Below are 26,993 nucleotides of genomic sequence, written 5' to 3'. Positions count from 1 at the left end.
GTGGAGAGAGGGGGGGGGGGGGGGGGGGGGAGAGAGACAGGGAGAGAAAAAGAAAGGGAAAGAAGAAAGAACAAGAAGAGTAAAGAGGGAAATGAAAGGGAGAGACAAGAGAAGGGGAGAGAAAGGGAGAGAAAGAAAGAAAAGCGGGAGGGAGAGACATATACAGTGAAAGAAAAAGAGAGGAGGGAGTGTGTGTGTGCGAGAGAGAGGGAAGGAGAGAGCGAGAGATAAGAGAGGGGAAATAAGAAACAAGGAGGGAAAAGGAAAGGAGAAGAATGAAAGTAAAAGAAAGAGTGAAGAGGGAAATTAAAGAAAGGGTGATAAAAAAAAGAAAAGGGAGAAAGAGAGAGAGAGAGAAAGAAAGAAAGAAAGAAAAAGAGAGAGAGAAAGAAAAAGAAAGAAAGCGAGAAAGAGAGAAATAAATAAGTGACAGGAAGAGAAAAAGATGAAAAAGAAAGGGAAATAATGACAGTAAAAGAAAAAATAAAGAGGGAAATAAAAGGGAGAGAAAAGAAAGAAAAAAGAGAGATAGAGTGAAAAGAAAATGAGAGAGAGAACAGAAAAAGAAAGAAAGAGAGAAAGAGCAAGGGGCAAGGTAGGAGAGAGGGGGAGACATTTTTACAAAGCAGCTGAAAGCACTTGATTTCAGCTAGACATGCAATACACTGCTCTGTGCTGCATATCAGCCACACTCAATTGGTTTAACACAGCTCTCTAGCAAATGCCATTAAATTCTTTTTCCACATCAATACTTTCTCTGAACTCATAACAACAATGTAAGAAATTGTCCCCGGTATCTTCTGAGCCTGATTTTAATTTAACAATAAATTAACATTTGATCTGCGCTAGAAGGGCTACAGATTCGCTCAGCATGCCGTTGATGTTCCCATAGTGGTGGTGGTAGAGAACCAAGCCACTAACTGATCCTGCGGCAGTGTGGGAGTATCTACAACTTAACATTTGTGTGAAATTGCTTTTTTTGGCTAAACTGTTGGTATTAAAAATAGGAAATGAGTTAAAGTCGGATGTAATCTTAAAGAGATCCAGGTCAGGAACTGTGAGTAAAAGGATCTAAGGTTATAGATGAGCCCCAAGAGAATGTTTTTGATTATTTCATTGTAGAAAACAAATAAGAAGTTCACAGCCTAACAGTTGTGTGAATTTCTTTTTTCTTTTTGGCTAAACTGCTGGAATTGAAAGCCCAGTCAGTGCAGTCAGATGAAAGAGATCCAGATCAGGAACGGTCAGTAAAATGGTTATACATGAGACCTGGAAGAAGCTTATTGATTATTAAAGAAGAACTCCAGGCAACATTTGGATTAACCCTTGAAGTGGGGCTACCCCTGCACTGCAAGGGTTAACTGCTCATTTGTGTCTAGGGACTAAAATAAAAAAATTATACTCATGAGTCATCAAATTCTATACACTATGTAAATGAAGCCAAAACTTGTATTCTAGTTTTGGATAGAGCAGAGAGGGAGATTAGAACACTTCTGTCTGTCACCCTCTCTATTTGTCCTGGTAACAGTTATCACTGAAAGTAAAAGAGAAATAAAAACTCAAATTTTTGGTGGTCATCAGAACAGAAATCGATGGGAAATCTTCCAATGGGGACACTTGTTCTGGTGACCTTGCTGACCTCCTGGAACTTCCCTAATTTGGAGGGATTTTCTCTCACTTTCTGTTGTGACTATCAGACAGGAGGTGAAGAGACATCTCCCCAGTGGGACACAGATGGCAAAAAAGCTGACAGGACTTAAAAGTCTCCCTTACTCTATCCAAATCTAAAAGAAAAAAAAAGTTTTGGCTTCAGTTCTACTTTAAGACAAACTAATTAAATTGAACATAAACATAGTTATTACTGAATGTTAGGTTCTACTCTAAATTCCCTATAGATGTACAACTACACCATCCACATCCAGGTATTAGGAATACTCTTAAGGTGCCCATACACTGCACGATTCTCGTACGAGAATCGCGGGAAATCCCGCGATCGTACGAGAATCGTGCAGTGTATGGAAGGCGTGCGACCGTTTCTACTGTACGGACGCACGTCTTCCGTCGAACTAGCATGCTAGAAAACTCGCCGGGAATCATACGATTCTCAGCGAGTTAGTGACCTGCTGGTTCGACAACTGCCGAACGGGCCGGTGTGCGCACGCGCACCCTGCCGTTTGCAGTCATCCTAAGCCCGCCCCTCATTACAGTCATCGGAAGCCCGCCCCTCAGGGGGCGGGCTTGCGATGATCGCATGTACGATCTGCCTGTCCAAGATGGGCAGATCGTACGTTTTTTTAATTACTTTACAACCATCGCAAGACTAAGGTCTTGCAATGGTTGTAAAGTGTATGGGCACCTTTAAGGGATAGGTTCACCTTTCCAATAAAAAAAAACACTCTACTGTAAGCTTTGAAATATTGTGCTCAGTTTAAAAGGTATACCTGTAGGCCATTAGCAGTAGCCCTAAGCCCATCTGAAAAACTTCCATTGTAGAGATCAGTCCCCTCCTGGCTAGGATCTGGGATGCTCCAGATGTTGGACACTTGCCCCCAGCATCACAGGAATAAGCGCTCTCCTTTGCTCAAAAAACATGCTTCCAACATCTTGAGCATCCCAGATCCTAGCCAGGACAGGACTGATTTCTACAATTGGAGGTTTTCCAGCAGGCTTCGGGTGGTGCTGCAAATGACCTACAGGTATACCTTTTACACTATGCACAATATTTCAAAGCCGAACAGTGTTTCTGCATATAATATCACTGTTTAATATATTACAGTGCTCTAAGCAGCAAACACTGCTTGCGTGTGTACATCTAAAGAAGCCCTAGTTGACAGTTGCTGAAATCATCTATTTTTTGCCTTTTTAGGGACAATCTCATGTTTATAGTGGCAGGCAGGTGCTCTGTGCCCGATAGCCTCCCTTTTGGGGAGAGGGAGGAGACCAGTAATTGGACACATAATTACAACCAACTGCTAATGTTCTCCTCCAAGAAAACCAATACTGGTAACATTATCCTTAGTGCTGACCTCCTTAATTTTCTACCTTCCCCTTATGCCCCCTTCTTCCTGCACTGACATAATCTTGCTAGCATGGCAGTGTTGCTCTTGCAAATTTATGGAGCGTTCCATAGCACTCAAAAGATCTGCAAACTTACAGGTCAGATGGACCCCAACTGGGCAGCCAAAAGTGGGTAACACACATTACAACCAGATTTAGATTTACCAACATTAGGTCTGAATGCCTACAAGACTAGATATCTATGGAATGGATTGCATAAGTAGGCCTTCTCACTACAAGGTTATTAGTAAATCTACACTGGATTTGGACAATTTGACAAAAACTGGGAAGATAGAAGGTAGAGATTGTACATTTTAGGAAAACCTTTGCAATGAATTTTCGGTTCTTTGCAGCAAACATTCCTAGCCAATCAGAAATGGTCTGCCTATAATTATGCAACTTAAACAAAGCCAAATAGACTTCTACATGGTCAGAAAACCTGGGTGCATGAAGGCTGTATGCAAATGACCAGCTAAGGCATACAACCCTTTATATAACTTCTGTGTGATCGTATTCAGGGCAGGAGACATTGTAGAATTGAGGAGTTAGGCAGGCCAAATTTTAGTAATTTGGTTCCTAAGATCTATACACAGTTCAGTGTCAGCAGGTTTAAGCTCATCCCATGATTCCAAGAAAAAAGTGAAAATCTCCTGGCTCCAGCAACAATAGTTAAAACGTATCTAAAGCATATTTGAACCCCAAAACAAACATTTGATATATTGCAGCTACCAGTCCTTAGATTTTTGTGGCTGCGTGAGTTTTCACTTTTGAGGCTAAAAACATTTTTCGCAAGTACAGACAATCCCTGTTTATCTTGTCAGAAATGCAGAGTCCTTTTCACTTCCTGTGAACGAGCTTAAAATAAAGCACAAAGAACCTTATCTTTATTGCATGAATTACTAATCCCATCAATCCACAATGTAATGGAGATGAACAATGGTAGACAGCGTTGGAGTTCAGCCTGTGCGACAACTATGTCTCCTTCCATACATCCAATGGAAAAATACATTTGAACACCAAGGGAAAATAGGTGTGTTATATGTAGGAACATCAGGTGAAATAAAGGAAAACAATAGCCTGAAAAAAAAAGAAAGGAAAAGCAGGCACCATATCTAAGGACTGGTAAACTACAATAGATTACATTTTTATTCTTGGGTTTAGATCCGTTTTTAACATTTAGACTTCGCCCTACAGATAAACCTATTTTGGCTAAAGTAGAAACTTTACATTTGGACAGCTACAAGTGTCCCCCTCTGTCTAGCAATATAGTGAGGTTTCACCGTTCCTGTCATTTCCCCATTTGATAGGACTGAGAGATGCTATGTCAGATCTTGCCCTTCATTGGCCGATTAAACCAACCACTGTGGTCCACACAAACAGATGTCATGGTCTTCTTGTGTGCAAAAGAAAAGGATAGAAAAATCAGAAGACGACCCTTCTGTCTGGTTAGATTTTTATTTATTCTACAACTATCCTTAAAGAGGAACTAAACTGCAAGGTTTAAGTGTTTTTTCTTTTTCTAGGGGGCTCAAATAAAACTGATATACTCACCTGACCCTTGGTCCCACCAGGCTGCTAGACTGGTCTCTTCTCCACTGGGCCCCAGCTCTACCACTAACATCATCACATCTTATGAAGGTTCACGGACTTACATTAAACTTAAGGGCGCCGAGGGTCATAGCATGGCAGGAGCAGAGGGGAAGAGAGGCGAGGGCTGACAGCTGCAGCACAGAGGATCAGGTGAGTAATACAGCTTTATTGGCGCCCCCTAGACAAAACGACCACTTAACCCTTGTAGTGCAGGGGTATCTCCTCTGCAAGGGTACGTTTTTTCTTTACCTGAAGTTCTTCTTTAAAAGAAACATTGATCTGGAGTCTCTGATAGCAGCCCTAATAATAAAGTATCGTGTTTACAGTTCGGTGAAAAGGAATTTGTATAAACCTTTCTAATAAAAAATAAATAAACTACACATTTACCTTTTCAAAAAGGATTAAAAAGTAATAAAACACCTTTTTTTCACATCCCCAATAGAGAAAATAATACTGCAGTAAGAATAACTTTTCTGTAAGAATTATATTTGCCATTTAATTGATACAGCTTGGAACTCTAACTTTTTCAAACAATACCTGTAACGCATTGCAATCTAATACATTACAAGTCCTTTCCAAAGCACTAGGGTTCCACTGAGTGTCCAAAATAAAGTTCAATAAAACAGATTTACCTCCAACATGCAAGGTATTCTTCAGAGACCACAGGTACAGCTCAGTCAGGCAGAACGACATCTGTGAAAGAGAAAATAAGTCTGCTCAAAGAAAAGAACAACATGTGCAAATGAATGGCACCTATTATATCAGCAATCATATTGTAGAGGCGCCTGTGCCATCAGCATCCAAAAGCGTACGATAAAATAGTCTAAAAAATCAATGTAAAAAAATAAAAGAGCTCTCATTTTGTTTCATGGTCACTGAGTCTTGAGTGCGTTTCAGAAAAAGAATGACAACTAATATAACTTATATTGTGGTATAATTCTTGTCGTCTACAACAGAATTAGCAGATCTCAGATCATATAAAACTTTCTAGCATTCTTAGTTATACCAGACCATATCTCTTCTGAAATATTCTTTGCTCAACAAGGATTTCTATTTCATTAAAGAAGGCAAAAAGTAATACCGGCAATCACCCCAGTTCATTCTGGACGTATTTTTTTTGCCAGAATGGTTGTTCTTAAATCACTAAGCACCGTTGCCCAACTGCAAATTTTTATTCAGCATGACAAAACTATAAACTAAAGATCCTCCTTGGCTGACATTCGCCACAGACGACAAAATGAGGGCAATTGTGCCACCTGCTGGCCATTTAGGAAAACACCTCTCTTTTAAAAAAAAATAAAGTTCAACACATTGGGGTTGATTTATTATAGGGGAGCATGTGTGGTGTTTTTTTTAAGTGTATTGAGCACATGTATCTTCAAAGACACCATTCTACATAATGTATAACGTACACTTACAGAAATTGTACCTCAATAAACAGAACAAAAACGTCTACAAACAATAAAACATTTCGTGTGTCGTACATAACATCTTGATGTAAGGTTTGGATACGCCAGAAAAAAAGCATGCAAAAGCACAACTGCATCAAGAACATGTACCAGAGAATATGACCCAGAAAGACCATTATAAAATGTATGAAGTACATACAGCTCTGTCTGTCTCTTAAAAAAAAGACAGTAATTGCATGCCTACAAACAAAAAGGGTATAAATAAAGAATAACATGATCTCCTTTTTTGTGTGATGACTGCCATCTACTAGAGCAGTGCTTCTTAAAGTGTGGGTCGCGACCCCATATGGGGTCCCGCAAGTGAACAGGGGGGGGTCGCCATCTGAGCCATCACCGCTGGGGGGGAGAGAAGAGGAGAGAGACACTGACCGACACTGTGTGGAGGGATGAGAAGAGGAGAAAGACACTGACCGGTGCTGGGGGAGAAGCGGAGAGAGACACTGACCGATGCAGGGGGGAGACACCGACCGACACAGGGGGAGGAGACAGCGACTGACGCTACGGGAGGGGGAGACACCAACCGACGTTGGGGGAAAGAGGGGACACCGACCGACGTTGGGGTCCCTTAAAAATTTCCTCGGCCAAAAAGGGGTCACGAGTGGAGAAAGTTTAAGAAGGCCTGTACTAGAGTGACTGCACTCCCTGGAGGTGAGGGGGTATCAATGGGCCCATTTACAGCACAGAGCATACATAGAGCACAGAGCACATAGAACACAATGCACACAAACATAGCCCAGAGCAGACACAACTCAAAGTACACATTCAGCTACTCTTGTAATTCTCTTGTAACTCATGCTGTCCCTTTTTGTAATCTCATCAAGATATATCCCATAGCCTCAGTGCCTGAAATATGGGTACAAAGCAACATATCATGGTTGCACTAGACAAATGCATGTGAGAGTCATAATGGAAAATAAGTTCAAGTCATGGGCCACCTGTAAAGGCTTTGGTCAAAACATGACCAGAGAGATAAAAACCAAATACATCACCATCATATCTCAGTATTTAAAAAAAAAACACAAATGGTTTAGTAGAATTTGGCATCAAAATCTGAAGATTGTGAAATTCCAGTGCTCCAAATCAGCGAAGTGTGGGCTTGCTGAGATTAACTAGTATTAGGAATCAGGCTAAATGTATGGATGGGTAAGGACTAGGGGTTTAACATTATGTGCTGGCTTCTTAAGTGATAGATCAGAGTTTAGGTTGGGTATTAAAGTGTATGTAAACCCCAACTTTTCTTATTTGGTTCCTTTTGGTTTGTTCAATATACCACTGGACGAGTTTTGTTCATCATGTTTAGTACATAAAGAGTTTTGTTAATCAAAACAGCCCAGTTCCTATGTTATCTCAAGATGCCTAATTAGCACTCTTAGCTTTTATATGGGACTAGGGAATCATTGCTGTCTATTATCTGCATACACGACAAACCATGCATAAAGCTTGGTGGGGGGTTTTAGGTATACAGACAAGGCATTCAACTTCACCAGCACACCAATCCTTTTAAGATAGCAAAAGCTTCATTTATTGAAGTTCTTTGTCATATGACCAAGAACTTGGTCATATGACAAAGAACTTCAATAAATGAAGCTTTTGCTATCTTAAAAGGATTGGTGTGCTGGTGACATTTCTACAATTCTGCCTCAAAAAAGGACACCATCAAGTCCAGAACTCTCATGCAAAGGTGGAGAGTGAGAGGGTTTCTGGACTGTAGTGTCTGAACCTGTGAGTGGAGAGTGATTAGGTAGTCTGGTGAAAGAAAAACTTTGGACCCAGCAATATCTAGGACAAACCCTAGACATTCCAGGTGATGAGTCGGCTCCAGCACAGAATTCTGAGGGTTCAGAATCTAACTTAACTTTTGATGGGTCTGATCAGCTAACTCATTCGGGAAACGCACAAACAGAGCCCAGTGTCTGCAGGACACATTACAGGCTGGCCCCGTGCCTCCCTCACAAAGGATCCGGGAAAGGCCTCCATGGCCAAGGATCACAGTGTTTTTTTGTGTAAATAACCATATTAACTCTTAATGGGCCTAATGACAAAGTGTGTCACTGTAGTACTTTCTATTTCTCTCTAGAAACCAATCAGCTTCTCTCCAATTTGCTAGGATAGTTTGGAGCAGTTAAGGTAGACACTGACTGGTTGCTAGTAGGGAAACATAAACATGTTCTTTAATCAGACAGTTCAAAAAGGCCTAGTAGGTCTATAAAGCAGATACACATTAAAACCCTAATTCTATCCATTTTTTTGTTTCAGACACAGTGGGGGAGATCTAGAACCTCTGTGGGGCTTTCGTGACTTTTTGTGCCTTAATTTAATATTTGCTTTTACTTCCTATCACAGTGGTGGGTGCAACAGGCACAGGAAATTATGGAAAATATTTCCAATAGTGACAAAGACAACACTAAAAGCAGTTTAATTTAATACAGCAGAGAAAGATTGCAAAGTTTTTTTTTTACTGTTTTCTGGTGGTCTGGTGAAACCTTCTGGGAAACACGCTGAACAATTACCGGTCATCACTTCAGACCAGAACTGTCAGGGACAGCGTGGTCTGACAGCTTGGAGCATGTGCATATATGCACTCCCAGTTGTCAAATTTGGAAAGTATAGTAATGTTCCTTCGGCACAGGTACCAATGCCAGGGAATATTCATTTACATATTGTGGATACATAGCAGTTAAAGGGAGAATATTGTAAAAGTATATTTTTCTTTATTAGTTGGGCTGAAACCAACAGGCTGAATAGACTGGTCTGCAAGGTCACATTGGAGGCTAAAATTGCCCTGTGGCTTGTATGTACTAAACACCTGAAATAGTGCATGATTGGTTGGCAGTCCAAGTACTCCTACTCTCAGGGTGATGTCCACTGTACATGGGATCACATACAGATTTCAGATAATTATACTACCAGCATTAAAATGCACAGCACTTTATAAATATGAAACTGGACTAAAGAATGTTAAGGACTTTAAATTTGCTTAATAAGAAGAATTTTGCAGAGATATAACATTTTTATTTCTACATATATCTCCATATTAGCAATAAAGGTTCCCTGTAACATTTAAGAAAGCGTCAATTTCAGCTGTTCCAGTATGCAACTACACACTTCCATGCCTTTGAGGCAAGGCACTTCCTCTGCCAAAGTGCATTAGTGAAGGACCCAAGGCAATCTTAACTTTTCAAACAGTAATTAATATCACAAAGATTACCACTTTAATTACACAGCTCCGATGTGAAATCACAGATAAGTCTGGAAAGCCAATCAATGTTATGTTCTGACTAATAATTCAGCCTCATTTGGGGGTGTTTTATTTTACTTTGATCATATATCATCAGAACTGTGTGTCATAATTATTCTGATAATTTGTAAATGCAGGATGAGTGCTAAAATGAGTTTAATTTATTCCTCGCTGCAAATTATTTATTTAAGTGAATTTCCCACTTGAGAAAAATCCGTGTTAATTAGATGGAGGGTCAACCTGCAACATTCGCAAATGCATAAATAAATGAGCATGCCCTCTGATAAAACACAAGTCATTTGTTATTAAAAGAGGAGGATTGATGAGGTAATTTGTCTACGTAATCTTTATTTTACCAGTCTCAAATAGTGATCTGGGTTTTGCAGTCTATAGAGAATTTCTTGGATACGTCAGATATAATCCTTGAATTGGTATTTTACTTTCTCTACACTTGCTACATAAGATCAACAAACTATGTGGCACATATCATATATTCCTGTGGTAAATACATATTATATCACTGGAAATAATATCACTAAGGGGAGAAATTAGTTAATTAAAGTGCCATTAAAGGCTAATCCCCCCCAATGCTGCTGTATTTGAACATCTTCCTCCTTCCATTCGATTTCAGCAGTCCCTCCAGCGCTGGTGTCGGTCTCTGATCCAGCGCAGACTGCTGTTTCTTCCTATACCACGGAGTCTGTCCGGCATGCACGCTCACGGCTGACTGTCACTGTAGCTCTTTCCTCTCCCCACCAGTGATATCCAATGTGCATGCGCCCGCACACATCCTCCTGCACAGCCGCTCAAGAACTTGGATTCTACAGTAGAGAGCGAGCGGTGGAGACAGAGTTAAGTTTTTAACTATTTGGTAACTTTTATATTTTTTTGCATATATCTACTGCTTACTGGCTGTGCCTCATGCAGGCCTGGACCTGTACAGCGGCTCTGTACAGGGAGATCGGAGGAAGATCAGTACACGATCTCCCTCCGATCTCTGAATGCAGGAAGTGATGTATATTACATCACTTCTGCATTCAGCTGTCAGAAGCCGGGGAGAAGCTGGTGAAGCAGATCTCTGCTTCATCAGCTTCTCTCGGGGTCCCTAGGTGACAATAGGGAACTTAAAGACCCCTGATGTCTCCATAAAGAGGACTTGACGCTGCCAATTGGCTATCACATGGAGGGCTTTCTAGCCCCCTATGTGATAGCTATAAAGTTACGTGAAAAAAAAAGTTAAAAAATATATAATTAAAGTCACATATAAAAAGATGTAAACCCCCCCCCCTCCCCCAAAAATTGCCCCAGCGCGCAAAAATTACAATTGCGATACACATGTTAGGGCCATCAATCACTGATAACACTAAATTGATAAGCAATTAAAGCTTTTAAAGCATCGCCTATGGATAATTTTGGGTAGGGTAGTTTTTTGCGATTTCGGGGGTGCGCACAATTTTATGGCTTGAAGTATTTTGTGTCTATTTACCCGATGTGATCCTATCTATTATATTTTACCAAAAAATGTGGTAATACTAAATGTTTACTAACATAACATAGGGAAAACTTTTGTTTTTTCTAAATTTTCGGTACTTTTTTTTAGTATACAGTAAAAAATACCACCAAAAAGAAAACTCTATCTGTCCCCAAAAAATTATATAAAATCCATTTCAGTACAGCGTTGCATAATAGAATAAATGTCAAAGTCCCGCAGCGCTAAATACTGAAAAATGGCCTGGATAGGAAGGGGGTGTAAACAAACCGGTCATCAAGTGTAGGGCTGCAACAACTAATCGACATAATCGATTATAATCGATTATTGAAAAAGTTGTCAACTTTTTCAATCATCGATTAATCGGTTTCTGATTGGTTGGCCCTGTTCACGGCTCCACACACACTGCGCGCCACACTTCCTCCCCACCTCACGCTCGCCGCTGCCAGGCCCGCCCACCCGCATTCACGCTCCACACGCCGCACCTCCTCACGATCACACCCCGCCCACATCCTCGATTGGCACAGGGACGCGGGGAGAAGAAGTAAGGAGGAGCAGGTGTAGGGGGATGACAGCCGCCGATAGACAGGCCCGATCTCAGAAACAAGTTGCTGGAAGACTGCTCAGGTAAGCCTGCACTTTCCCACACGTGGTGCTCTATAATGTATTGCTGGGATTTGTATTCCTCTATATCTGATGGTACATTGTGCTGTATATTCTACAGAGGAATACAATTCCCAGCAATACATTATACACTGCATGTATAATGTATTGCTCGGATTTGTTGTACTCCTATATAGACCGGTGGTATTCTGCATTGCGCTGTATAGAGGACTACAAATCCCAGCAATAATACATTATACAGTGCAATGCCAAATACCACCAGCTATAGAGGACTACAAAACCCAGCAATATTACAGCGAAATGCAGAATACCACCAGCTATAATGTACTATTGCTGGGTTTTGTAGTCCTCTATAGCTGGTGGTATTCTGCATTGTGTTGTATAGAGGACTACAAAACCCAGCAATAGTACATTATACAGCGCAATGCAGAATACAACCAGCTATAGGAGGACTACAAAACCCAGCAATAGTACATTATACAGCGCAATGCAGAATACCGCCAGCTATAATGTACTATTGCTGGGATTTGTTGTATTCCTCCTATAGCCGGTGCCATTCTGCATTCATTTCTGTATAATTTTACACTTTCCATTTCACTATATTGCACACCACACTTTTTTTTATTTTTCACTTCCACCGCTCCAAGCTTGCTCCTGTGATGGACTGCAATCTCAATACAAACTAGTAGTCCCATCACAGGAGCCATTTTTAAAAATGTATATTACTTTTTATCCGATTAACCGATTCATCGAACTTAATAATCGGCTAACTAATCGATTTTGAAAATAATCGTTAGCTGCAGCTCTAATCAAGTGGTTAAGGCCAATAAGGGTTAATCAGTAGTTAAAATAGATTAAAACATTTTACTTGTGTACTCTGCACATGAAAAAACTAGTCTAAATACAGTGTAACAATAATATGTATAAAAAAAAGCATTCACAGTGTGTTTAGTTACAGAAGCCACTATTAGCGCTTCTGCAACAGAGAATGGGACCTGGCTACCAAAAAGACAGCCAATCCCAGTGATTTCAGGCAGCTCTGAAAATCATGCACAATGTGACAGACTAGCACTCTATCACTGTGTATGGTTCAGACTGGGCATCAATAAGTACAAATAGTTAAATTATAAAGAAGAACTCCAGACAAATTACAAATAACCCTTTCAGTGGGACTATCCCTTTACTGCAAGGGTTAAGTGTTAGTTTTGGTCTAAGGATCGAAAATTAAAAAAAGATATACTCACCCGATCCTCGATCCCTTCTGGCTGTTAGACTGGTCTCCACTGCCTCTTCTCCCCCAGGCTCCAGAGGTCTAAGTACTTCTGGCATCCCGACCTTTAATACAAGTCAATTGACTTGAATTGGATGTGAGGACACTGAGGGACATACCACAGTCGGACCAGTGGTGAGATAGGTGAGCGATCACCAACGCAGGATCGAGGATCAGGTGACTATAGCTTTTACAATTTTAGACCCTAGACAAAAACTAGCAGTTAACCCTAGCAATGCGGTTAGCTTGTAATATGCCTGGAGTTCTTAAAGTGACATTAAACCCTCAGATGTTTTAACATAAACCAATACTGTAATGTGTGCCTTACTGTAATCCATGGTTGTTTCCCTTCTCTTTGCTGCTCTTTCTTTTAAATCCGTATCTCTTCTCATGCTGGGGGAGAACTTCCCTTTGCAGCTGAGTGCCTCTTCCTGTAGTGCTGGCTCAGGTTGTGAACCTGCACACAGACACCGTGTATCCATTTCAGAGACAAGGCCGTCTGCCGCAAAACAGAAGTTCTGCCCAGCATGAGAAGAGATACGGATTTAAAAGGAAGAGCAGCAAAGAGAAGGGAAACAACCATGGATTACAGTAAGGCACACATTACAGTATTGGTTTATGTTAAAAAATCTGAGGGTTTAATGTCACTTTAACTCCTGTTTCAAAAATGACTTTCAGTTGCAGTAGCTGTTGCTGCTTTTGTATACAATGTGATCAAGAGATCTCAGCTGTAATACTATATGATTCTCATTTGCATTCGAAGGAAGACAAAAGTCATTTTAAGGGAATGTATAATAAATAAATAAATAACTTTTAAAAATAAAGTTAAGTTAGGTACAAATTAATAATATGTAGTCTTCTAACCAGGAACACTATGCTCTTCCCTCCTACTTCCTTGCAGTGATTAGTCCCTCTGCAAGGGTTAATAGCATTTTTTCCTGGAGTTTTTCCTTAAACAAATATGGTATTCTATACCTGTCTGTCAGTCTGTCTTCCGATTACCAAACATTTAACAATAAACTTTATAACTATATGTAATTCGGCCAAGTCAAACTATCATTTTATTTGCCATTTCATCTCTAAAAACTACATTGCTATAGATACACTGACTGTCCCAAAAAAAATCACACGCTCTAATACTTCGTTGGGTCTCCTTCAGCTTTGATTACGGCACACATTCACTGTGGCATATTTCAATAAGCTTATACAATGTCACAACATTTATTTCCATCCAGACTTGTATTAATTTTTCTCCAAGATCTTGTAGTGATGATGGGAGCCAGACCTCTGTGTAAAGTCTTCTCCAGCACATGCCAAAGATTCTCAATGGGGTAAGGTCTGGACTCTGTGGTGGGCAATCCGTGTGTGACAATGATGTCTGAGGCCCCTCTCACATGAGCGTCGTCAGTTCAGTCAAGGTTCACAGATCACAGAAAAAAACAATGAAAACTGAATTAGTTTATATCAGTTTGCTCATCCGTTGTCAGTTCAGTTTACATCAGTTTTGGAATTGTTGTTATCATGGTAAATTCCCATGATTCTTTGCTCTCCCCCAGCATGCATTGAGCTTGCCAAGCTGTATTACGACATCAGTCCCAAAAAACAGATGTAACCTGAACAGATGTAAACTGATCATCAGTGTACATCAGGTCACATCAGTCCTAGTCAGTCAAAACGAAGAGCTGATCCACCTCAAACTGCTGACCTCAACGGGCACTGATGTTTCCTGATGGAAACAGTTTTCATCCGCACTGCCATAGAGATGCATTGTTGTCTGGTTTTCATCTACAAACGGAGGGTTGGAAACCTGACAACCTGAACGCCTAAGGCCCATTTCACACAGGCCCATCAGGAGAGGATCCGTCAACAGATCCTCTCCTGATCAGAGCGGTACGGAGCGGATGTCACAGCTGTGACATCCGTGTCCGTACAGTTTTTTTAAAAACTGAAAGTGCCCTATCTCTGTAAATGGGGAATATGGTGTAAACGGACATGTGTCCTGCATGGAGCGTCCTATCGAGCTGAAATACGGACAGGCGGACCTGATCGGACCAATCGTCTGAAAGGGGCTTTAAGCTTCTGAAACCACTCTTTAATTTGTTTTAATTTAATTTGTCCTTATTTACAAATTAAATAAAGGCTTTTATAAATAGTGTTTTGTATGTGTAACTGTGGGAATTTAAAAAACTTTTTGCTGGGCGTTTTCTTTAAATTTGCGACAACCCTGTAACAAGCATGTTTTTCTAACTAAATTATTAACCAAAAAATAAAATGTTACTTGAAGCAAAATTTAAGTAACAATACAATCACTACAATACCCTTGATTCAATCATCTGGATTCAAATCCCCTACTTCCTTGACGTTATATAAATTCATTGGTTACCCATTACACGTGGCAATTACGTTCGGTGCATTTTGTTTGTTATGTCTTCGTTTAGCCTAACCCTACTCAAAAGCGTGCATTTCAACATTATATGCACAAGGTTGATTGTAACCTCAGAATGCTGAACCACTCTACAAGTAAAGTAAATGGAAGTCTGCAGACTTGCAAATACAGTTTGCTTCAAAAGCACATCAAATGCAAAATAAACTAAACACACCTACAGTTACTTAATAATCGGCTAACTAATCGATTTTGAAAATAATCGTTAGCTGCAGCTCTACCTGACTCCTAAAATAAACTTAGATTTGACGCTCTCACGAGCAGGGCCCTCCTAACCCTATTGTACTAAAATTGTATTGTAACTGCACTGTACAAACTGTTGGCTCTATATAAATTCTGAATAATAATCATAATAATAACAGACCCAGCACACTTTCAAAAGGCTCTCCTTTTTTTTCTTTATTAAAACAAGTTTTATAATACAATAGAAAACATAGCCATATGGGGCATATCCCTGCAAAAGGCCTCTCTCTTTTAGGTTTTCCCCACACACGAGGAAATTACACCCTCAACAGTTGTGTGATACCTAAACTAAAATAAAAGGCAGGCGCCCTTATAGTATGTATAAAACCACTACCCTATTCCTGTTATTATAAGAAGCCAATGTTTTTAATTAAAAAGATCATACAACAATGCTTAGTTAGTTCATTTGTTTAGTTAGAAGCAAAATAGTCTATAAACTGATAATACTGTACATATGAATTACAGTTTTCAGTGTTTTGCAAATATACAGGAACACACTCCAGTGTGCATATTTTGGAAAGCATATTTTTGGAAAGCATAATAGAATTTTAGTGGATAAATGTAGTGGCTGCTGGCAGTAAATGAAAATTTAGGGGAGCACTTTAGATACAGACATTTGCCATAAGTACTTTACAATTTTCTGATGTTACAGAGAAGTAATAACATAAAAAAGAAAGTTGAGAAGCACTGTTCTAAAATAATAGAAATAAACCAGCTCTTAGAAATATACAGCAGAATGCAACAACAGAGTGCACCGCACTACAAAACACAACATTTTCTAAGAAATACAGAAATTGGAAATTGGGAACAAATATTTTAAATTAAATATACATTTTAAATACATTTGCTGTGTTTTTTAACACATTGCCGAGAATATGTATTGTTTGCTCTCCATTCTATTACCTACTGCGACGTACTCTGAAATAGATGATCCTCACTAAGGTTTTGCCATAGAATTCCATACAAGGGACTTTAAAAATCCAAAACAAATAAATAAAATGACTTACCTACTTGTTGGAATGTTTTATCTTACAAGCTGTACTTCAGCTCTGTCACCGAGTCATAGCCAAGGAACGGAGATATTATTACGGAAGCTGGAAGTGCTCTGCCAAGCTTAGCATTCATTCCATTTAGAAGAATGCAATTCTATCTGAAGCTCTATTGTACGACTGCTGTAATGAGCCTGTAATTACGCTATACAAAATTTATGAATCTATCACTTTGCTTAGGCCTGCCTTAAACACAACTTGGGGACGTACAATTTTATAATTTGCTAGTGATAACATAACAAGGACACTGGCAAAGTAACAAAGAAAGTAAAAGTGAAATAAGGGTGAGAAAATGCATTATTAGGGAAATAATAATGACATGTTAAAATGTAAGTGCAGGCAATATAAAAGGACTACCATGTATTACAGTTATGCAATCATATGAAATATTTAAAATATATAAGCCTGCTAAAAAAAGAAAAAACTGGACATACATTTTAAGGGCTTCTTCACACCATGTCTGGACCATGTTCAGACTAGAACAGTTTTTTCCAAGACCAAAAAAGCATTCCAATGTATCCCTATGGTATTTCTGGGCTCTGTTCACACCAGTGCAGTCTGTTCCAGTCAAAAAAAACATCTTGTCACATTTTCTCTGGTCTGGAATGCACTGAAAAGCATGGAAATGCATCATAACCCATGCAAACACACTGTAACGCACTGGACTGCACCTGAAAGCCCATTTTAAGCCAAGTCCCCCGCCCGCAGTGCGATTGCCCGCACCAGAGCACATGGCACATCAATGCCTGTGTTTCCGGTCCAGCGCGTTCCAGAAAAAATGCTGCATTCACATTTTTTCACATTGCACTGGATTAGGCTCTGTTCACACCTAGGCATATCGAATATGCGCGTTTGTCGCGTGTTTCCGAGGGCTACTTGGCTGTATCCCAATGGAAACGCGCGACAAAAACGCAGCAAAGAAGCTTATGTACCTTTTCAGGTATAGTCCTTGGACAAGTAGTTTTTTGGTTTTTTTTAATTGTCCACACCCCTGAACATACAATGCAGAACCCAGGAGATAAGATCTTCATCCCTGTTAGAACAGACATTGTTTAAATCTAATTTACAACTGATAATGAGATCTGCCAGCACAGTGCAGACAGGGATAATTATGGGAATGGTAAGGATTTTTTTTTTGTTTCTTTCACAATCTTTTTATTGTTTTGTTTTTTGTAAAACACAAGTAAACATATAAAAAAAATACAAACCAGGGAATGATAATCCTACCTGGCTTTCCCTTGCTTTGTAATGTTTAGGAGGGGCTATATAGTTATTGTTTACCATAAGTCTCCCTGCCAAAACTTCTATAACCATACAGAATAAGGCCCCTTTCACATTAGATGCCCAATGCTATGGGCAGCCAGGTGTAAACGGACAGGTGTTTTTTTACACTCGGTAACCCCCGACTCCGGCCAGGTCCGGAAAAACACACAGAAAAGAGTTCTGTTTCGCCAGACCTGATCGTGATTGGGGGTAATTTGATGTAAACTGACACATGTCCGCTTACATCCGACTCCTCATAGACTCCCCATAGAGTCTATGGGGAGACTCCCAGACTCACCATACGCCAACACTACAATTTTAGTTCTTTCCTCCATCGCAAGACGGAGGAAAAAACCGGACAGTGGTGACATCCGCTCCCTACTGCTCTGATCAGGAGATCATCCATGCACAGATCCTCTCCTGATCAGCCCGTGTGAAAAGGGCCTAATTTTTACAATCGGATGAAATGTGGTACAAAACTCAGTAGACATAAAAGAAGGAAAAGGGAATAAAAGTGCTCTGGAGACAATCCATAATAAATCCATGGAAATTTTCCAGACATACAGATGAGTGTTCATATGGAGAGGGGTAGGGGAAAAGGGGCAAGGGATCAAAAAGAAAAGTCGCTGAAAGAAGAGAGCAAAGGAGGAAATAAGGAAGAGAAGCGAAGCAGAGTTGGGAGGCTACAAGGAGTCAGGCCATTAAATGGATAACAAGGGAGACCACAAAGTAGATGGTCTGGAATAAGCTATCCAAGGCTGCCATATATCGTGAAAATGTGCTCATGTGTATCAATGAGAATCATTAGCTAGGATGGATTTTTAAGCCATAAAAGCACTTAAATGGGTATAAGGTTATGCTATGTTAATGGGGACAAATATAAAATAGGTGTTTTCCAATTAGGGTGAAAAAGTTGGAATACATTCTGAAATAGTACAAGAACCTGTCATTGTACTAGCGCCCTGTACACTCCTGTATACCAGGATTTAGACTGGCAAAGGCAGCCAATCAAACGTTGTTGCATTGTACAGTATTGTAAATACACCAAATGGAGCAATGTCATGACATCACCAATGAGTTGCTGATGCTTCACTATCCAATCACAGTGTTGACCAGGCTACATTCGACTGTAAAGAAGAAAAGTGCAAATTCTGCATAGTGTCTGGCAAGGGTGTCCAGACCATGGATAGAACAATGAATACTGAATTCAGGAGCCAGTCTGTCCAATCCAGGAGCCAGAAGGATATTTTTCAGGAGACGGCTCCATTAACAACAACTAGAGAAAACCTTAAAAGTTAGGCACCAGCTAGGTAGCCAGGTAGCCAAGGAGTGTTGGCTACCTGGCTCACGGGATTTGCCCAGCCCTGGTCTAAATTAAAGAACTGGCTGAACAGAATTACAAATTCAGTTCAAGTATATTGGGTAATTAATATTACTTTTTAGCCTAGAGCTGCTTTGTAACTCCAACCTTTTGTGAGCAGCTTAAAATGTAATAGTGTGCGGCAGGGCTATAGACAACTTTGTACAAAGTATTCATTTACATCTTTTGATGAAAACATGATAACATCTGAATTTTTGTTATCGATTATTGAAAAAGTTGACAACTTTTTCAATAATCGATTATAATCGATTATGTTGATTAGTTGTTGCAGCCCTAGTTTATTTTTAGGATAAAATACACAAAAATGAAATGTAGTGCACAGAAACAGAATATAATACCCAATTGTTTGGTAAAACATAAAAGATGGGGTCACGTCGGGTAAATAGATACCAAACATGTCAAGCCTTAAAATTGCGTGCGTCCGTGAAACCGCAAAATACTACAATAACCAAAATTTCCCGTGGGCGATGTTCAAAAGCTTTTAATGTTATAAATTGAGTTGCAGTTCAGTGAGTAAAATAAGTATTTGATTCCCTACCAACCCACAATAATTCTGGCTCCCACAGACTGTATGTGGTACACAAATTAGTTCTGTTCAAAGGTCTTGCGATGGTCGTAAGGTGTATGGGCACCTTAAAGAAGGTGCTCATAATGACAACTCGTTATGTATATAAAAGACACCTGTCCACAGAATCTCTTCCTTCCATTCAAACCTCACCACCATGGACAAGACCAAAGAGCTGTCAAAGGACGTTGGGGACAAGATTGTAGACCTGCACAAGGCTGGAATGGGCTACAAGACTATCAGCAAGAAGCTTGGTGAGAAGGAAACAACTGTTGGAGCGATTTTTCGCAAATGGAAGGAATACAAAATAACCAGCAATCGCCCTCGGTCTGGAGCTCCATGCAAGATTTCACCTCATGGGGTAAGGATGATCGTGAGAAAAGTGAGGGATCAACCCAGAACTACACGGCAGGAGCTTGTGAATGATATCAAGGCAGTTGGGACTACAGTCACCAAACAAACCATTGGTAAGACAATACACCACCATGAATTGAGATCCTGCAGCGTCTGCAAGGTCCTCCTCCTCAAGAAGGCACATGTACAGGCCAGTCTGAAGTTTGCCAATGAACATGTGAATGATTCAGAGCAGGATTGGGAGAAAGTGCTGCAGTCAGATGAGACCAAAATTGAGCTCTTTGGCATTAACTCGACTCACTGTGTTTGGAGGAAGAAAAATGCTGACTATGACCCTAAGAACACCATTCCTCCAGTCAGGCACGGAGATGGAAACATTATGCTTTGGGGTTGTTTCTCTGCTAAAGGTACAGGCCGACTTTGCCTCATTGAGGGGCCAATGGGCGGGGCCATGTATTGTAAAATCTTGGATGAGAACCTTCTTCCCTCAGTCAGAACACTGAAGATGGGTCGTGAATGGGTCCTTCAGCATGACAATGACCCAAAACATACCGCCATGGCAACAAAGCAGTGGCTCAAGAAGAAGCACATTAAGGTCATGGAGTGGCCTAGCCAGTCTCCAGACCTTAACCCTATATAAAATGTATGGAGGGAGCTGAAACTTCAAGTTGCCAAGCAACAGCCAAGAAACCTTAAGGATTTAGAGAAGATCTATAAAGAAGAGTGGACCAAAATCCCTCCTGAGATGTGTGCAAACCTGGTAACCAACTACGAGAAACGTCTTACCTCTGTGCTTGCCAACAAGTGTTTCCCCACCATGTACTAAGTCATGTTATGTTTGGGGATCAAATACTTATTTCACTCACTGAACTGCAACTCAATTTATAACATTTGTATCATGTGTTTTCTCTGGATTTTTGGTTGATATTCTGTCTTCATCATTTAAAATACACCTTAAAATACACCTGTGGTAATAATTATAGACCTTTAATTTGGGGTCCTGAAGTGGTTAACATGAAAACATGGTCTCATCGCAAACCCCCCCCACTTACCTGAATCGCAATGTTCTTCTACCCGTAGGCTGGTGTTGTTTATTTTAATCAGCGCAGCCGGATGGGCAGACAGGATCTGTGAATGGAGAAACTACAAGTCTTATCACGCACCGTGGCAGAGGGTCCTGTGGTTGTAAATGTCACCGCACTTATAGTCCATTCATTCTTCCTCCTGTTCCTGTTACCACTTGGTACAGACATAGACAGGAAGAAAAGTCTGCAGGAGCCGGAGCATCGCACTCATTAACTATTTACTGTGGATGCAATGTTTAAAGGAGAACTATGGCCTAATCTTTTTTGGCTACAGTTCTCTTCAGGGTCACAGGAGGACATATATATTAATGTCCTTCGGTGACCTAAAACTCAGTATATAGTGGGCTATTGCCCGCTATATGCTGAGAGTTTAGAGCCACGCCGCAGCCAGGACGGATCCCGACAATATTGTTGAGATCCACCCCGCTGACTGATTGACAGCTTGCTCTGCCCGTCCCCTCCTGTTCCTCCAGTCAGTGCTGGAGGATCGGAGAGGGGAATCCCTGTGGGGGGTGATGATTGACAGTCACCGCTCTCTGCATGGAGATGATCAGAAAGTCAGCAATAGGTGGGTTTTTTTTCCAATGCAGAAAATAATCCATGCACATTTGTACTTTTATAAAGAAGTGTGCATTTATTATTATTTTTAGAAAATGGAATTTCCCTTTTACGTTCTGATTTTCAAAACCTAGAAGCCATGAAGTCTGCTGCAGGTCCACTAGAAACACATAAATCATCTGTTACAATAGGATCCGCATGCATGCAGGACAGGGCTGTGTACTTCTACAGTAAACCCTTCCAGACTGTACACCAAGGTAACACTGGCCCCCTGAAGAGTGACAACTTATTGTCCCAGCACTTTCGTCCGATGACATCAGCCGTTCATTCATATCAATGGGGAGAGCTGGGTTCAGCCCTATTAATCAACAACCAATCACAGCGCTGAATCTGAGCTCGATTAATGCCACTTATCGCAGCTACTAATAGAGGGAACGAGTTCGGAGAGCAGCCCTACCTCCTCTATAATGATGGTCCGCACACCCCGAGGCTCCGGTGCTTTCCTTGTTGGGTCTTCCAATCCGAAGGACGTTACGTTGAATCTCGGCACACACAAAGCCCGCCCATTCGCTCCGTGGCGGTATAGACAAGCTGAGGCTGTCTCCTAGCAACCGTACAGTCTCGCCTAGACTACACATAATCCAGTTCGTGGGGGTTATTGGAATACTCGCGCTGTAAAAATGGTTCCTTCCAAAAGGGAATCCCTGCTACAGAAAGATTACTGTTGACAAAGTTGGTGTGTAGTGAGGGGGTAAGCGATCGTGACTAACTGTTGTGGAACTACAAATCCCATGAGGCATTGCACGACTGGCAGCCCACAGGCTTTACTACTAGTAGCAGAAGCATGGTGGGATTTGTAGTTTCACCACAGCCAGCATTCCAAGGTTGTCTAACCCTGATGTAGTGTATTACCTGAGTATGGGGGATAATAGAACCTCAGCAGGAGAAAGAACTGGGAGGAAGATCCAGGAAATGATAACAATGTACAGGCTCTGGGCAGGGTATGGCTTAGGTGTATTTAGAACAGCTGTCAGGCTTAATATATGATAAATAAATGACATTGCTTGATGAACTCTTTATAAATAGCTTTCTTTCTATTGAACACATCATTTGTGGGAAATATGTATTATGGACACTACCTTGTAACAGTGACACCAGCATCAAGCCCAAGTGGACCCTCATTATGGATCAGAACTGCAGTCGGGCTGTATATACAGTAATACAGACATCCCAACCTGCAAAACCTTATATTTCAGGGAGGTTCCCGTCTCATTTCAGGGAGGTGCCCTTTCTTTTTTTTCTTTTTTTCACAGCGGCCGTCGTCAGAATATAAAAGAAATAATAATGATAATAATATATATATATATACACACACACACACACACATATATACATACATACACACACACACAGTAAAATAAAATCCATATACCAATAATATTGTATATTTATTTATATATACATCAGATTTGTGAATTGATGTTCAAGTATCTGTCAGTGTAAAGGTCACAATTTATTAGACAGCCTTTTTAAAGAAACGCTGGGGAGTAAAGTCCCTGATACACAGCTGACTAGTTGCTATGGGCAGCAAATGAAATAAATGTTCTCTATAACTAGACAACCAGGAAATATAATGAATTCTATATTATCTACAAAGGGTTAACAGCACTCTCTCAACCCTGCAGCAGTGCCTGTACCTGCTCTCAATACCAGTCTATGTCCGCCCTCTCTGTGCAACAAGTAACTTCTTCCTTCTGAGAGCCGAGCCAAACCTTGTTCTGAGGCTACTCTAGAGATCACATGACCTTCCTCCAGGAGGCAAGCCTCGTTCTGAGGCTACTCTAGAGATCATATGACCTTCCTCCAGGAGGCAAGCCTCGTTCTGAGGCTACTCTAGAGATCACATGACCTTCCTCCAGGAGGCAAGCCTCACTCTGAAACTTTACCCCCTGATATCTTACCGGAAAGGGAGACTTGAGATCCCTGGTAATACAAATGTCACTTTCACTTTTTTTTTTTTACTTCTAGAGTGAGGATAGGCAACCACAGCATTCCAGCTGTGGTGAAACTACAAATCCCATCCTGCCTCTGGCTGTCATGTCTGAGGCTGTCAGCATCTTGCAATGCCTCGTGGGACTTTTAGTTCCACAGCAAATGTAGTGCTGAGGTTGCCTACGCCTGTGCTAGATGCTGCAGCAATTGTAAACTACCCTGTGTTGGCAGCACATGGCAGAGTTGGACCACCAGTCTCATAGACAATGCCACAACCCGGCTCTCCAGCGGTCACACTCCTCCCAGCACACTGCTCTAATCACTCCCTGAGGTATCTGCCACTTCTTTCACCGGCTACTACGCCCTGCAGTGACATAGCCAGCGGGATATGTCCCCCCGCCCTCACCCAGTGATTAAATGTCTTGTATTGTGTAAATAGGAGGCATTCTGTGATTGGACAAGGGATGGTCCTGTCCTTTATACGCCCCTTTTCTCCCTGTCCAATCACAGAATGCCTTGTATTCTGTGAATAGAACATTCCCAAACTGGAGGTGAGGAAAGCTTACTGAAAGCTCTGCAAATGCTCTGTAAAAGCTCGTTGTTCACACTGTTCATATATAAGCTCAAGTCTGTGTGAACTAGGCCTAAGGGTACTTTAAGGGCCGTTCACACCAGGGCTGTGTGGTTAACACACAGAACCACGCATCTAGCATACGTTAAAGCCTGTGACACACTGCATGCAATGCGGCACACAGCAAAGGTCAGCGGCGGCGCTTAGACCTTCACTTGCAGTGTGTGTTTAAATTTTTGATCCGGTGCGTCAGCTTGCAAGAGCTAGCATATCTGAGCGTGAGCGTGCTGAAATGAAAAATGTCATATTCAGCCAAGCGACTTGAGGCTATAAACCCACATGTCAGGATCCGAAGTCCATTGAGTTGTTACGCGCGAGCCAATTGGCTGAAGATAAAGTCTTTCATCTGGCTGCGCTCAGCTCCGCACCTTGCAGCTTTGCGTCGCACTGCTTCGCATAGTGTGTTGCAGGCTTAACAGTGTGATAGGTGCATTGCGGTACCATTCATTTCCAAATGCCCGAAAAGGCACATGAGCTTCTTTGGGCAGTTAAAGGAGAACTATGGGGTTAAGTCTTTTCCCCATAGTTCTCCTTAGGGTAATGGGAGGACACAAACTAGCGTCCTCCCGTCACCCTAGGCTCAGTAACAGCTCGCGGTATACTGAGACGCCGCAGTATACCACAAGCAGCTGCTCGAGGTATACTGAGACGCCGCAGCTGAAGCGGATCCCGACAATTATGTCTGGATCCGCCCAGCTGCGTGACTGACAGCTGGCTCTGCCTATCTAAAGGCAGAGCCAGCTGTACCCGTCCGTTCCGCCAGTCAGCGCTGGCGGAGCGGGGAGGGGGGAATCCAGCCCCTCCCCTGTCACGGCAGAGAGCCGTGACAGGATTGAGAGGTGAGCAAACGCCGGTATGTGTTCGCTCACCTCCCGATCTACTGAGCCGACCTGTAACAGTCTCATTGTCACAGGTCGGCTAGAACTATGAGGTGCGTGAAAAGCACTCACCTCATAGTTCTCCTTTAACAGTGTAATAATGCCCTATAGACTTCAATGGAAACACTTGAAGACGCGCAGCAAAAGCATTTTGCACATTCAGGTGGTCAGAGTTGCTCATTATCACACAGGGAGATTTTCTAACTTGTATAATCTGTGTGAGCGTGCGGGGTCATTTCTGAATGAAGGTCTCTTTCACACAGGGGACTGGATCTGCTGCACATCTAAAATGTGATCCAAAGTGGAGCTCTTTCCAAAGGGAGGCTGAGCACCATTGTGCAGAATCTCCTATTGAATGCCCTTTTTTTACATTAAGGGCCCATTCACACCTATACATCATGTTAATTGTACGGTACCATGTGATTAACGCACGCTATCACACAATGCACCTACTGTGTGTTCCAGTGCAGAGTTTGCATTGCCATTCATTTGAATGGAACCCCAACGCACCTCCCAGCCACAGTGCGCTACCAAACTACCGTGAGGGGAATTTATGAAAACTGGAGCAGACAAAATGGGGAGCAGCTTCTATCTTCAGTTTGGTCAGTTAATATTAATATTTGAAAATAAAGAGAAGCTGATTGGTTTCATGCACTCCCAGAAAGGTTTACTCTGCTCTGGTGTTTTTTTGCTGAGCTGACATCGGAGCCGCGGTCAGTCAGAATGATGGGGGGGAGGCAGAGGGCACCTCCCTGAAATGAGTAGTGCACCTCCCTGAAATTGCTTTTTTCAGGTCGGGATCCTGCACAACCTCATTTTGTATTTTGGTCGGTAATGTTTAGGCCTTAAATGTGCATTTTAAACTGAGTGCAAAATATGGGGGGAAAGGCTCTGGCAGTGAAAGGGTTAAGACAAGTGAACGAAGATACCGATCAGTGTATAAATCCGATTCTAGCAGAGCTGGGGGGGGTGTCTTTGGACTCGAAGACCCGTTCACACTTGCAGCGCACGTTTGCGTTAATGCCGCATATCAACCCATTCATTTCAATTAAAAAACAAGTTTCTTGCTGCAGTTTGAGCTAGGACCTGTGCGCATTTTTGGACTGTGCATTTGTCACGCATTGACGCACATTTTGTTCACCACGTTTGGCCACATTAGCAATGGCGCTGCAAGCGCGTCACATGTTTTTACCACGTTGCGTAAATGCATGTTGATGCAGCAAGTGTGAACAGGCAGAAGTGTCTGTACCTACTTAGTCCAAAGATACAAATCTGGCCCTGATGATAAGCATCAGTGGGGGGAATTTGTCAAAATCTGGAGCAGCTGCGCAAGTCAACCAATCAGCATCTTTCTTTCATTTTAAAATCTTGACTGAACAATCTGAAAAGAGAAGCTGATTAGTAGCCGCCAGCAACTGCTCCAGATGTTGCTCCAGTTTTGATAAATTCCCATCCCCCATCACTGTATATTGTTCTTCTGCTGGAACTCATATAGGAATGACTGAATCGTTAATTTCCATCCCTTGTAATACAGCAATAAATACTCTGTGAGGAGGTCTCCACGTTGTTGTAACGTATGAATTACTGCATAACTACACCCCCAGCCTGTCATCATAACCCCCCAAACTCGCGTTTCATCACGCGATAAGCAGCCAGTTGCCCCACTTTGGCTGCGGAATGATATGAACGGTTATTCACGCAAAGCATTGTGGGTAATGTAGTTATTTGTGCCTAGACTTAGCATTGCAGGTTAGGCACGTCCCTGCTGAAAAAGACTACAGAACCCCGTCACCCCGGTGACAGGAGGAGCAGGG

At 41.6% G+C, this 26,993-nt stretch overlaps 1 protein-coding gene across 1 annotated transcript in view; it reads right to left on the bottom strand.

Annotated features, from left to right (window-relative positions):
* Positions 1-22,285, bottom strand: part of WDPCP (WD repeat containing planar cell polarity effector) — a 249,435-nt gene extending 227,150 nt beyond the window's left edge. Inside the window, exons 1-2 of the mRNA XM_018555708.1 lie at positions 22,136-22,285; positions 5,280-5,340 (exon numbers count right to left, since the gene is read on the bottom strand). Of these exons, the coding sequence (XP_018411210.1) occupies positions 5,280-5,340 (61 nt within the window). The 5' untranslated portion in view covers positions 22,136-22,285. The remainder of the gene's footprint in view (positions 1-5,279; positions 5,341-22,135) is intronic.
* Positions 22,286-26,993: the final 4,708 nt, after the last annotated feature.

The sequence above is a fragment of the Nanorana parkeri genome, unplaced genomic scaffold, assembly GCF_000935625.1.
Source record: "Nanorana parkeri isolate BGI_ZX_2015 unplaced genomic scaffold, ASM93562v1 scaffold11, whole genome shotgun sequence".
NCBI classification, from domain to species: Eukaryota; Metazoa; Chordata; class Amphibia; order Anura; family Dicroglossidae; genus Nanorana; species Nanorana parkeri.
Note: the sequence above shows the minus strand (reverse complement) of the source record. Positions and strands in the feature narration are given on the sequence as shown.